Source organism: Artemia franciscana, unplaced genomic scaffold (genome assembly GCF_032884065.1).
Source record: "Artemia franciscana unplaced genomic scaffold, ASM3288406v1 PGA_scaffold_62, whole genome shotgun sequence".
Classification (NCBI taxonomy): domain Eukaryota; kingdom Metazoa; phylum Arthropoda; class Branchiopoda; order Anostraca; family Artemiidae; genus Artemia; species Artemia franciscana.
The window spans coordinates 82,906-98,102 of record NW_027062701.1 but is presented as its reverse complement, the minus strand read 5'-3'; the positions used below and the strand labels follow the sequence as shown (position 1 = coordinate 98,102).

The following is a 15,197-nucleotide window of genomic DNA, read 5'->3' as shown; positions in this document are numbered from 1 at the left end:
CGCTAAGAAGCAGTATGAAGAGAGAATTCATTTAATAGCTTAATTAGAGTATATAATCAATTTTTGTCATTTCTTGGTTTTTATGCGGTTTCTTTTTTATACAGGAAATACCCATGATATAACATGAAATATTTGATTTTTTGTCGTTATTATGCATGAGATATTAAGAAAGGGTAAAAGCGGAAACGTGCTTTTGACTCAGTGAACTATGCAAATTGGTTTTGTGCTGTTTGTATTCAAATTATAATTCAAAAAACTTGTTTGATTCTTGCTAGCTTTTAAAAGTGGCTTGTATATACAAATTAAATAAATAATTTCAGGATATTGTCTGATATGCTTAAAAAAATTCTCTCTGTCCCAGCTATCTTCCCTCCTCGAACTAAATTCTTGCCTGTTCGTCTTGAAAATTGCCTATCCTCCCTCCTTTTTCAAAAAAATCGGATTTGTCTTCCTTTTTGTTTTTAACCAGCAAAACTCTTGTTCAACGATAATTCCTCAACAGAACAATAAATATTAGCTAAAATGTACATTTTTAAATAAGATGTATAACATTTCACTCGTTAAAACAGACTCTGTTTGTTGTGGAATTTTTGAAAGTGGTTTCTCTGGCTCTCTAGTTCGGGCCAAACCAAAAGTAGCATTTTCAGATAGGATGCGAAAACGTCAAAACAGATTTAAAGGATCTCGGAGCTTAATGGGGAGGAGCCAAGAGTGCAGCTCCGCACAGAATGGGGCCAAACAACAAAACAATTAGAAAATGTAAACATTCATGGACCAGTCATTCAGTTCATCGCTAACAAAATATTAAAAAAAAAAAACATAAGGAAATGACAATCTTTCAACAAAATAAGGTCAATTAAAATCCATAGAAAGTGTTTGTTACAAAATTTAAAATCAGAGAAAGTTGTAACACTTTTAATGTTTCTCTTCTTGTTTATCGGCATTCATCCGTCTTAGCCCATTGTCTTTTGCTGGTTTGTAAGTTTTGACAAATAAAAAAAGGAAACCATAAAATCTGCCAATAAAGGTCGAAATGATGTAACAAACACCTCGCCCATAGTTTCATTTTTAATTTATTGTTGACTTTTGCTTGAACGGTTTAATGACAGTAAACTAATGGAATTTCTTCAAAGATGCCATTGAAAGGGTGTTACTATCTTAAGATGGGCTCGGCCTATATGAATTAATGGGTGCAATTTTTAATTGAAGAATTGAATTAAACCTAAACCTTTTGAATTCGAGGGCTGTATAAAAAAATTGGCTTTTAAAGGTCATGTTTCATGTTGTATAATTATAAGTAAATAACGGTACTTGTCGGTTATAGAAAACACCCAAAAAGTGAAGTTAGGTTAATTCTAACGAAAAAAAAACAACAAAAAAACATGATGACATAATAATACTTTAGAAAACAAATTATGTAAACCTAACGTAACCCAACCCCCATCCCCACCCCTAATGTGCAAATACATAGCCCAAACTATACGAGACCAGTGCGTTGAATCATCTATCATCAGTTTTTGTAGCTATGAAACCGGTTTTCTGGGATGTAGGCCTAACCTGAGCGTAATTATTTGAATGTGTTTCCAATAACCGACAAGTACCAATAACTAAGTTAATTATGTATTTTGAAGATTTTAGTCAGTCAAAAACGTTTTTGCACTTAACAGAACTTTGCTCGTTTTAATGACAAGTCAAGACTTTTTAGCTCTTATACAATAATGACTCTGAATTTTCTCGTTTCTGATCCGCATCACCGACTTGCATTCCTCAGCTCGTACTCCACTGGTTTTTGCAATGAGTTCGAACTTAACTCATTTTCACTTCCATTACGTCTTAACTGTTATAAATTTTTAATTGTTAATTTAAAATTAAGCCACAGAACATGTTTTAAATGCCTTATATAGAAATATGCCTACGATGAAGAAATTACATACAAGTTTAAATAAAAAGTAAAAAAGTGTTGATTAAGTCATTGAGCTTTTTTTTGGAAGTTAAGAAAAACGCGCATTGGAGTAAATTAAACAAAATATATGAAGTTTATTGTTTTAAATATTTACAAGGAAATAACCTACAAAATATTTGTTTGCATAGTTACATGAAAAAATTGCAAAGAAAGATCATCAAGACACTTTCTATAGAAAAAAAAAATTAAGAAACGTTTGTACAAAAATACGTTTATATATATATATATATATATATATATATATATATATATATATATATATATATATATATATATATATATATATATGCTGTTGAAAAAATACCAGGGCTTCTGTTGAAATTTTAAAAATATTTGCACGCATTATCTAAAATCCTAATAAGTCTTCTATTTTTGCTATTAGCCCGATTTGACATATTCATGGAAAAACATGGTAACTTATAGTTTTCATTTTTCTTATTTTAAAAAAAAATTGCCATGATTTTTGATGAATCTTGAGGAATAGTTGCAGCTATTACTTGAAGATCTTACAAACGCCTGCTTTTCCTATTAGTCTTTACTTTGACATATTGTGGACGAATTTCGACAATTTTTCGAGTTCACTTCCTTATTACTGAAAAATTATCTGTGTTTTTTTCTTGAAATCGAAGAAATACTTGCATTTTTGTCTACAATCCTTACAAATGTTCCTAATGTTTCTTTTAGCCTTAATTTGACATATTCGTGAACATATTTGGCAATTTCTTGTGTTCATTACGTTACTTTTGAAGAATTCCCCTTGTTTTTTTTTTTTTTTTTTTTTTTTTTTTTTTTTTTTTTTTTAATCTGATAGATACATGCACTTATTATCTAAAATCCTCAGAAATCTTCTAGTTTTCCTATAAGCTTTTAATTTGAAAATGTTCGTTGCAAATTTTGCGATTTTTGCATATCGTAATGAAAAGTGCACCGTTGGAATCAACTTGTTCGAAAACCTTGTATAGAAGAATTACAGTCCTCCACTTTGAACGACAAGAAAACTTACTTTTTTGCAATGGGTAGCGCTGAGGTGTCTACTTTTCTTCTTTATTTTTTTTCTTTTTCTACTAGGGCTAGCTGGTTACCAAAATATTATAGAGATATGTTTAATAGCTCATTTAAAAGCTATTGCCCATATCTGTGTGCTTTTCATAAATTTTATCATCTGCAACTCCCGCATGGCACTAAAAATGGTACAATTTCACTTTTGGTGCAATTTCTCAAGTGGAAAAGCTCGGGCATAAAAAGTTAGATGGGGCTAGGTCTAGGCTATAAGGTGGATAGGATATAAGTTTTCCCAAACCTTCTTTTTTAGCGTGTGAAGAATGTGCTGGGGAGTGAGGGAAGAGGATTCCACGATGGAGCTCTCCTTGGCACTTTTTAGCTAATTCTGCTCCCAATTTCTTTAAAACTTTCACATTATAGACTCCTTTGATATTTCTTCAACCTTATAAAAGTCCCCAAGCACAATTCCTTCACAGTCGTAGAAAACGGTTGTCATTACCTTATTGATAGAAATTTCACGTATTTTTTGAATACCCCTCGAGTTACCGTATTTAGTGGTTCCGGGAAGGTGATTAGGACCAAGGACTCAGAACTGAATTATATGGACGATGAATGTGAAAATTTGTATTGGTATCAAGTGGCCCATCAAAAATAATCCAAGCTTCTGGTTTTAGAAATAAGGATTTGCGGTACTATTTCATAAAAATGTATTAGAGATACGGAAATTCTGCTTAGGTTTATGAAGAAAAAATAAGAATTTCTATCAATATTCGAAATTATTTAGTTTCTGAAAAGGTTACCTTTGAAGCTAGGACATTTTAATTTAATTAAAAAAAAAAAAATCAACTGGAAGTAAGGATCAACATAAAAACTTAAAACGAATAGAAATTATTCCGTATATGGGGGGCTCCCCCTCCTCTAGAACAAATAAAAATAAAGAGATCATGGAAGGGGTGCTTCTACATTATATTCAAATTAAAAACGGGCAAAGATTAATTTCAAAAATCAGAGTTTCTCTGAGGGAAGTAAAGAACGAAGTTGAAACTCAAAACGACAAAATTATTGCTTCATAGTCTGTCTTGCATGTATCAATAAAACTAATACAAATTAACCAGCTGGAGATATTTCCCTATGTTTGTATGATTATAAAAAAACTGGCGCTTTACTGAAAACACAAAAACCAAGTATTAAAATAAGAATATTGATTTAGGAGTCAAAGTGCGTACGTAGCGTGATAACAACAAACTAATCTATAACGTTTTTCATAGTCTTGCACCAGCTGTGACTGTAATATCAGTAAATTTCAGTATACAACTAAAATTATCTTAACAACATAAGCATAAAAATAACATTATTTTAATAACTGATAATCGATGTTTTAATCAGGTAACATTATGGTCTAACTAGCTGTAGTGACAATAGTGAGTAACATATAATTTTTAATTGCAAGAAATAGGCTTTAGTATTACTCGGACATGAAGATCACATAAGCCACAATATGGAGTCTGGAAATCCATTTATTTCTCTCTATACAACGGAGTATTTCAAGTTATGATACAAATTCTAAAGATAGTCTACACTTCTAAAACTCTAAAGATGGCTTCACTTCAGACTTGCCGGCAAACTAATCATAAAATGTTCTTGTCAGAACCGAAACAAGATCCAGTAATCAGACTGAGTTCATTGTACAGAAGTGATGTCAAATTAAACGAAAAAAAAGCAATAATCCTAAAATGTTTTATTTTTATACTGTAAAAAGCGTCCTCAATCGGTTTGCTTTTACTGTACCAAAACTCCTATATTATTTTGTGTTTTCAATAAAGTGCTAGTTTTCTATGATCATACAAACACAGGGTAACATCATCAGTTAGTTCATTTGCACTATTTTTATCGATGCATGGAAGATAGACTGTGAAGCAATATTTTTTTTCGTTTTAAGTTTCCATTTCGCTCTTTACTTTCTTGAGAAAGGCTTATTTTTTTACTTACTTTTCCGATAGGTTAATTTATTGTCTGCTATACTATAAGGGTGGAGAAGCCAAACTTTAAATTACAATTGAATTTTTTGGTTTACATTAGAATTGGAAATGACTCTATTTTTTGTGCATACAAATTATATTCAAAACAAAGATAGGCCTACTTTATTTGCTAAGACGAGACTGCGCATTGCGTTGTTTAAAAAATCTTCAATCACCGTGCTTCAGACATTTCAAATTTAATTACTATGATAATTGGATTATGCAGCCTAAAATACCACGAATCAGATTAAATTGCCCGACTTAACACTTATTTTCTCCCCTTTTTAATGTAAACAGTCCAAAATATTGATGCTCACAACCTAAAATTTTCAGGAAGACCGAAAGTATGATTTCAGAGGGTGTCTTTCCAAAAAAGCTGCCTTTTTAAGCAAAATATTCTTTTGTTCTTGCGCTTGAATTTGCTTTCAAAAACGTAAAGAGGGAGGTGTGCTTAGACAATATCGTCTCAATCGTTGAGCACTCCCATCTATGAGTAGATATGATTGGTAGATCTCTAGATTCTAAAACTACCCTTAAAGAGATTCATTTGTCGACTTTATTTTAATCAATTTTTAGCACATAAATATAGTCCCTATAAAGCATTGTACTTATCTCACCATAGGTAATTTTCTTTTGTTTAGTTTGTTGACATAACAATATGGTTCATACCAACAACGGTTTGATTAATAGGTTTAATAACCAATGTGATACAGCCTATTTTGGGCGTTTCTGGCGTGTATAAACTCAGTAGCTTCTATTTTTATTGTGATAATAGCAATGGTTTGCAGAAGCGTTAAATAATAAAGTAGCCAAAAGAATTTGATAAATTGTCACGGTCTATGTTTTAATAGAATAATTTGGCTCGTTTGTAAAAGGGAGCAATATTTTTGCTACATAAATATATTTTAGATATATTAGGGCGATATAAAATGAACTTGGTACAAGGAATGCAAAATAATTTAATGGTATAATGTGATGTAAGGAGGGTAAAATAGTGCAATACAAGTCGAATAGCAAAATTTGAGTAAGTAATGACGAATACCACACTCTTTCCAGTTGGTTAAAAAATTGCACGGAAAATTATGATTGGCTCAAATTAGCGCTAGTTAAGTCTTTGTGTTAGTAAAGTGTCGCTGTGAATGGGCTTTAAGCAGTACGCGTAAAGAATCCAGTCTAAAGAAAAATTAGGTCTATACATGAGCAGCCCATTTCGATACAACAACAAATTCCAGGGGTCTTCAGGCTATCTTTCAAAATTATCATAGATTTGTTTTAATAAACTTTTACTATTAAGATCGATTGAAATCCATCTTGAAGTGGTTGATTCAAAATGTTCATTTCTATTGGTGGATATTCAAGACATCTACCCTACAAAAGAAGCATACTTGATATATTTTTTTTATTTCTTTTTTTTTTCACTTAAATTAATCACCGACAACCCTTGTTCCTTAGCCAAAAACCCATAGCTTGCTGAAGGACGATGTAAAATTAAAAGAGAAATAAAATATAGGTATTTGTGTTTTATAGTCACCACACTTAGGTTCAGTCGAAAAGTAAAGTTTGATTAATGCTAATGAAACAAAATAAAATATGATGAAAATATACTACTTTATCAACAAAATTTTGAAAACTACATAACTTAAACCCTAGCTTAACCGAAATACCAACTAAATATTTAATTAAAGTATAGCTACAATACTGTTTCCCACCGAGCTGAAGCTAATATTGCCTGGAGTACCTAACGATTTTAAGAAAACCTTAATTAAACTACTGTATAAGAAAGGTGATAAGAGTGAGTGTGGTAATTATCGAGGCATTAGTCTGGTCTGTGTAGGTAGAAAATTACTTAGTAATATGATATTTTTTAGACTAAGAGATGCTGTAGACAAAGTTTTAAGAGAAGAACAGTGCGGCTTTAGAAAAGGTAGAGGATGTGTCGACCAAATTTTCACTCTTAGGTTAATAATTGATAAGTTCCTGAGTTATCAAACACCTTTAGTCCTCATTTTATAGATTATGAGCAAGCGTTCGATTATGTTGATAGAAGTGCTTTAGCAAAGGTCTTACCCTTGTATGGTATACCAGACAAATACATTAAAGTGATTAGTGCTATGTAGGAGAATAACACTGCTGCGATTAAGGTTGGAAATGAGGTTTGCAGCTTGTTTGTACTGAATCAAGAGTTGAGCAGGGTTTTGTTCTATATTCCTTTATATGGATCATTTTAATGGACTTTGTCTTAAGGAGCACAGGAAAGGCATTAAGAGAGCACGGAATCAAATGGGGAGGAAAAATTCTTCTGGACTTGAATATTTCTGATGATTTAAGCATCCTAGATGAAAGTGTGAGCAAGAAGAATGAACTTTTAAAGGTTTTGCGAGTTCATGGTGCCAGAATAGGTTTGAAAATTAATGTTAAGAAGACTTAGTCACTAAGGCTGGTAATAAGTGAAGATTAAAAGGTGACGCTGGGTAACGAAAAGAGTGGTCAGTTGGGGGTGTTCCGAAAAGCGGATGAAAATTTGCTAGTTGTTTTCCAGGGCAATTGCCTATGGATTGTTCTGGGTACCCAGCTGACTGACCGTAATTCAAACAGTGGGCTTTACAAAGAATGAGGTTCAACCTTGCTTTTAAGGGCTATAATGAAAGAAAGGTTGAGATGGCTAAGACACGTTGTGTGGATGAAGACAGATTGCCGAAGATTGTCCTTTTCGGCCAACCTTCTAGGGCTAAAGGAAAGCAGGTCGTCCTCCTCTGGGGTGAGAGGACGTCGTAAAGAAATTTTTAAAGGAAATGGGAACTTCCTGGCAGGGTGCAAAAGGGAAGCTTTGAATAGATTGGGATGGAGGAGGGGCGTGCGTAGCTGTGTTGGCCTCACACGGCTTGGAGGTATGGTGAGTTGTTAGTAGTAGTAGTATTAGTAGTAGTAAAAGGACCATGAAAACCACTTATTGTCTCATGTTCGCGATAAAAGATCTTGAGTGTGGTGGCTATAAGACAAAAGTACCAAAATATATCTTAAATGACTTTCCCATTGGTAAATTTTCGATAATTGTGATCGGCAAGGAACCCATTTAGAGCTGGGTCGACTCTGGTTGAGCTTACTGAGTCACGCTACTGACCCTCGTTCCAAGTCAAATAACCAGCGACACCAGAAATCGGACCCCTGTCCTCAAGCACTAACGATTTCAAGTATAGCATGCTAACCATTTACTTAGAAAGTGGGATGTGTACACAACTTTGTAAAATCCTTGTTTCCTAATCCACGGTATCTTAAGACGAGTCTGACCTACTTGGGAGGATAGGATACAATTTCTTCCAGTCGCACCAGAATTTACAAACTGTTTCTGTTCATGTGAACGCACGGTATAAAATATGGTTTAAAGACTAAGTCCCACTTACCGGTATGTGTTCTTTTATGGGCTTTCAGATGTGAGCTTTTCGTATAGATTTTCTCACAACCTTCAAAATCACACCTGTGGACTTTTCTTCTTCGTCGCGTATCACATTCTAAAATTTGCACTGGTGGCTTTTCAATAGGACTAGCTCTTATATCAATTGGTGATGTTGAATCGGAAGTAGGAGGAGAAGGACACTCCAGTTTCACCGAAAAACTGAAATTTAATATTTGGATGGAATATTAAGCGTTCACAATTGAGCCCAATTTTCATAGAAAGATAATCAGACATTATATCAACACTTAAAGAAAAGCAAAAAAAAAAGAAAACAAGACAACAAACATGAACATTCTTTACAGCGGCACTTACACAGAAATTTATTTAGAAAGGGTGGAAGAACGAAAAAAACTAGTGATATATTGACTACAAGAAGTCCATTGGAAGAAAAGTAAAACCATGATATCATAGGCAGCGGAGTAGCGCTGCCTAAGTAAAGAAGGAAGTGGCATCCCTGCCCTTTTTTCTTCAGGCCTACTTTATGCGCAAGATGTGGTCCTGCAAACTTTGGAGGGGATTCATTAGATTGAAAAATGGAAGTTAGCCTTGAAATTGACTAAAAAAAACTTTTGGGTACTTGTGCATTATATCGTATACACTCGGAGAATTTGGATCAACAGATCACATAATAACCGGTTTATCCCTGTCAGTATTTGAGGAAAATCAGCTTAGGCTCAGTTGAAATCTACGTTGTAGTTACATTTTATTAAATGTTTAATATATAGAGATGGTATTTTGATTGGGTTAGGTAATTAATATAATGCGTTCTGTTCCCTACCATAATACTTTGTTGTAGTTTTATAGTTTTGTTACTGAAGTATTTTATTTTCATCATATTTTTGATTTTTTATTGTGGTTAATCTAACTTCACTTTTCGAGCGAATACCATATAACACACAAATACCAGCTTTTGCTCTGAATGAGTTGTATTTCAAGTGAAGTCTTGCAGATCGTTCATTAGGCCAAGATTCCCGAAGTTTTTTAAGAGAGTCCTCTGGAAACGACAAACGTACTTGAGTAAAACAAAAGACGTTATGTACACCCGAATTTTCATAGTATTTACATTATCTCAGGAATGGCTACAGGATCCAGTTGAAGTTTTGAGGGAGTATCGTAGGGAAAGGGGCTCAAGCTGATTTTAATTTTGACTTGAGGGGAGGGGAGTAAGAGATGAACTGAAAGATAATGTACGTACCTATGTCATCGAATATCCTGTTTGCAATATCTTGAGAACGGCTTTGGGGATGTACTTAAAACTTTAAGGTACTGTTCGAGAAAGGAAGGGGCAAGGGAAACACGTTTTGTGCTGAGGAGGGAGACAGGGCTAAAGAATTTTTTATATCCAACCCAAAAATAAGACTTTTCACTGTGGGCTCCTATGGGACTTGTAATTTATATGCATTGTTAATAGTGACATAAATGAAAAGACACTATATGCTGCCAGGTTGTCAAAATGGTGTATCTGCAATATCCCAGGGACGGCTAAAGGTATTATGTTGAAAATTGCAAGAAATATTATAATGTTTAAATATGCTTGAATTAAAATGTTTTTCCGATAGAGCGTAAATGACGTCCTGGCCTTTAGAAAACTCAGGGAGCGTTAGCTCCACTCGTGTTTGTGATCATTTTTGTTCGTTTTAGCTTTGACTTGACTGTTCATTTCTTCTATTCCTGTCAATTTAGGGTCTCATTTATTCATTGATAGTAATTTCTGTTTGTTTCAAATTTCAATTATTATATGTATATCTCTGTTCGTCTTTGGTGAAGACGAACAGATTCTGTAGAAAAGGTCCTGGCTCCCTCCTCCTTGCGTATCTTCTTCTAAATGGCGAGCCTTTGTTTATTTGTCATGCTTTCGCTTGAGAATTAGGTTAACTAGTGATATCAAATTATTTGAGGCTTTCATCTGGTGAATTACTTGTAATTCTCACCAAAATTTTGAAATATAAATTGATGTTCTTTCGTTTTTAACCGATTTGTTAATCTTGTTTCGAAATAATTCATTATTGTATTATCTCAATTTTATTTGAATTAGGTAATGAAACACCCTAAGCAATATAAACCTTGCAATTTTTTTCTTTTTCTTTTATTACGCAACCGAATACCGCTTGATTTACTGCTGAATTGACTACTGCAGATATTTTTTGTATCGCCAATTCTTTGAATTTTGGGCGCTTCACAGTATCTAGGTTTCTTAGATCTTATTCTCAAATATAATTAAATAAAAAAACAAGCTTTTTTTTAACTGAAAGTAAGGAGCGACATTAAAGCTTAAAACGAACAGAAATTACTCCGCATATGAAAGCGGCTGTTATCTCCTCAACGTCTCGTTCTTTACGCTAAAGTTTGACTCTTTCTTTCAGCTCTACTCTTTAAAACAGTAAAAAACTTTAGCGTAAAGAGCGGGACGTTGAAGAGATAACAGCCCCTTTCATATACGGAGTAATTTCTGTTCGTTTTAAATTTTAATGTCGCTCCTTGCTTTCAGTTAAAAAAAAAGTTTTTTTTATTTAATTTCTGAACGTTTTTGAATTAATGAATGTTTTGACTTTGGCTCTCTGCACATGAATAATTAAAAGGAAATTTACAGATAATTTTGGCTTTCTTAAACTTAAAGGCTTTCCTTTAAACTAAAGGAGCGACATTAAAACGAACAGAAATTACTTTGTACATGAAAGGGGCTGCTTCCTCATCAACGCCCCGCTCTTTACGCTAAAGTTTGACTCTTTCTCTCAACTCTACTTTTAAAAACAGTAAAAAAATTTAGCGTAAAGAGCGGGGCGTTGATAAGGGAGCAACCCCTTTCATATACGAAGTAATTTCTGTTCGTTTTAAGTTTTAATGTCGCTCCTTACTTTCAGTCAAAAAAACTTGTTTTTTTTAAATTAATTTCTGAACGTTTTTGAATCAATGCATGTTTTGATTTTGGCTCTTCGCAGATGAATAATTAAAGCGAAATTTGCATATTTATTTATTTTATAAATTTGCTTATTTTTCGCTAAATGGCTTTCTCATAGTTTTGATCGGAAGATTTTGAGAAAAAAGGAGCGGGGGAGTAGGCCTAGTTCCCTACAATTTTTTGGCTACTTAAAAAGGCAACTAGAACTTTTAATTTTACGAACGTTTTTATTAGTAAAAATACACGTAACTTACCAACCAACTTACGTAACGAACTTCTAAATTCGTATCTTTTTATTACGTATATGAGGGAGTTCACCCCCTCGTCAATACGAGGTACTCTTACAGTGTGCTATTTATACAAAAGCTTAAAATTTTCCCCAATTCGTTAAGAATGACCCATGAATCACAAAGGCCGTAGAATAAATAGTTGAAATCAATAAAATTACTTTAGCGTAAAGAGTGGAGTATTAGGAGGAGGTGAACCCCATCATGTGCATAATAATTTCTGTTCGTTTCAGATTTTAATGCTGCTCCTTACTTTCAGTTGAAGAAACTTTTTCATATTTATTTTTTAATTGCTCTTTAAAAAAAACGCTAAAAAAAATTCTGCGCCCCCTTCATGGAAATTCTCTTCCCCCATGACAAATTACTCCATGGAAAGTTCCCCTCATATAACCCGCTCCCCTCAAACCATCCCCCCAACCAAAAAAATCCCCCTGAAAGCGTCTGTACACTTCCCAATAACCATTACTATGTGTAAACACTGGTCAAAGTTTGTAACTTGCAGCCCCTCCCACGGGGAATGTGGGGGAGTAAGTCGTCCCCAAAGACAAAGTTATTAGGCTTTCCGACTATGCTGAATAAAATGGCTATCTCAGAATTTTGATCCGATGACTTTGGGAAAAAATGAGCTAGGGAGGGGGCCTAGGTGCCCTCTAATTTTTTTGTCACGTAAAAAGGGCACTAAAACTTTTCATTTCCGTTATAATGAGCCCTCACACGACATTCTAGGACCACTGGGTCGATACAATCACCCCTGGGGGAAAAAATAAATAAACATGCATCCGTGATCTGTCTTGTGGCAAAAAATATAAAATTCCACATTTTTGTAGATAGGAGCTTGAAACTTCTACTGTAGGGTTCTCTGATACGCTGAATCTGATGGTAAGATTTGTTAGATAGAAGATATCGTAGGGAATCGTTAAGATTCGTTAATCTTAATAACATAGAATCGTTAAGATTCTATGACTTTTAAGGGGTGTTTCCCTCTATTTTCTAAAATAGGCTCGTAACTTGATGGGTAAGTCTAAACTTAATGAAACTTATATATTAAACATCAGCATAAAAATGCGATTCTTTTGATGTAACTATTGTTATAAAAAAATTCCTTTTTTTAGAGTTTCGGTTACTATTGAGCCGGGTCGCTCCTTACTACTGTTCGTTACCACGAACTGTTTGACAATCGTTTGCCTGCGTCATAAAGTTTGCGAAAGTAAAATCCATCCAAAATTGCTTTGTGGCCCATATTGAGAACGAATTGCGTTTCTAATTTCAGCAAACTCAATTTTTAAGTTCGCAAAATTCATCAGAACCTGTAAATATGCCGATAGTGACAATGATGAGAAAAACTGATGAATTACAGGAATGAACCATAGTGGTGGCACTGAACTGGATTTTGTCAGTTCTCGATGATTTTGGCACCGCGCTTTCATTTGGAATGATTTTTCCCTCTTTCAGTATTTTGCAGCTCTTTATTTGGAGACATGTACCAGGAAATGAAGGAGAAAACTTTGGTATTCAAAGAACTTCTCAATACCCTAATCAGCCGAAATAGGTCTTTGGGTGCTGCACTGCCAGTGTCGGATGGAGGGGCAGGTATCCTCCCTCCAGACACCTTGATTTAATTTATCGGTATCCTGGCTCTGTGGACTCTTTGTTCACACTGTTCTTTTTCTTCTTGTTTTTGCAACAGGACAAGGCGTTTTTCCGCCTTACACGACATCTAAAAATTAGATGTTACTTAGAAATTCGTTCCCTTTTATTGTATTCGGCTCTTGCCTTCCTCAAGGTGGTTCCAGAAAGACGCTTCTATAAGTCTTTCGAGTTCCAAACTTTTCGAGAAAGTTATTCCTTGTGAATTACATTGAAACAACTCAACAAAAAGTTTCGTTTATCTACCAGTTAGGAGTCGCGATACTATTATATAGTGAAATATACTTTATCGAATACAAGTCATTCATACGATGCAATAAAAACCTAAATTCCATTGAACCTTTAATTACCAACCAGGAAATAGCCAGAAAAAATGCAACCCATATTGTTCTACCTGGCCTTTAAATGTGACTGTGTCACGTCAAGTTCAAAGGCTAGTGGTGTGTATAGAAAATGAGCCTTCCAAACCTAATGATTTGGTGGCTCAAATGATAGGTGTAATTTTATACATCAGTGAATTTACATAAAAACACATAAACAATCAAGGGCGTAGCCAGGAATCCATTTATAAGGGGAGCCAGTCCTCTTCGGGGGAATACGTATTCAATTAATGAAAAGGATCCTTACTTGACCATGGTTTCTCAAATAAGCAGGACTAACTATTTTCATTGATAATATTTTCTTGGTTTCTCAGAGAGGTCTCTGACAGGCATGTACACCAGAGGTTACAAATCCTGGGATGATTATCCCCTGATATCCCAAAGCTCTATGATCCCGTCCCCCTTAAATGAGTTTTTGTGAAACTATCTTATCTCTGGGACCCCCAGGGCCCTCTAACAACGGTAAAAGGTCGTTAATATTGGCAAGGAAATTAATATGGCATTATCAAACAGTTCGTGGTAACGAACTATAAGTGAGGAGCGGCTTGGCCCAATGGTAATCTAAGGTCCAAAAACAAGAAATAATACATACTAATCAATGTATAATAATATATAACAAGTAATAGATAAAAATGGCTTTTTAGTAGATGAGTGTAGTACGTTTTTTTTTTTTTCGTTTTTTTTTAATGTATGTGAGAGATTATTGAGATTGCTTGCGGAGGAAGTCGACTCCTTTTGATAAAAGAGCGTCGGCAAATATGGAAAATCATATTATGACCAAGATTGGATCAGAATTGCACAAAGACCCATTCAACTCGAAGTGCCAGGGACTTTTTGCTCTCCTGTTCCAAGTCGGCTTAAGCGCTTTGTGTAGGCTCGAGTAGAAGCATTAGTCAATGGTCGTCATATTGAGCATTAGTCATATATCGGTGGGACCCTTTGCCTTTCTTGAGGCATAACAATTTTAATAATTTAATTGATATAGAAAATTTTGGTTGTATTTAATACGGGGGGAGGCGTCAGCACTACTTTGATCCGAACATTTATTGTAATTTATGTTCGTTTTGGGTTCATTTATTTATCGATAATGATCTATGGTAGTTTTACGATTGGAAAACCGTAGCAGAGGTAAATAATAAGAGCATTAGGAGTAGTGTTAGCGAAAGCAGTTACGTAGTAGTATTAGCAATAAGCAGTAACAGTATTTATATTGTGCCTTTTTGGTTTAGTTCAAAATACTCTCATGCCCTAATTCTTTCAACTGAATACTTAAAGCCGTTTCTGAGATATTGACGATACGTCCTTTTGATAACCAACATGCACATAATGTGTTTTGGTTTAGTCCAACATCCCCCTCAAGAGTCCCTAAAAGTTCCACATGCATACCATTAGCCTTAGTACTAACAGCAGTAATAGTACTATTACTAGTAGCATACACATAAGCCTGCATACACATAGTGTGTTTCAGTTTAATTAGACATACCACTCAACACTTACCGGAAATTTCTCCTTATTCCCCCTAGCCTTAGAAGTAGTGTTAGTAGTAG

The 15,197-nt window shown here is 34.3% G+C and overlaps 1 protein-coding gene across 1 annotated transcript in view; it reads right to left on the bottom strand.

Annotated features, from left to right (window-relative positions):
- Positions 1–15,197, bottom strand: part of LOC136042095 (Krueppel-like factor 3) — a 41,821-nt gene that overhangs the window by 17,608 nt on the left and 9,016 nt on the right. Inside the window, exon 3 of the mRNA XM_065726994.1 lies at positions 8,385–8,596. Coding sequence (XP_065583066.1) covers positions 8,385–8,596 — 212 coding nt within the window. The remainder of the gene's footprint in view (positions 1–8,384; positions 8,597–15,197) is intronic.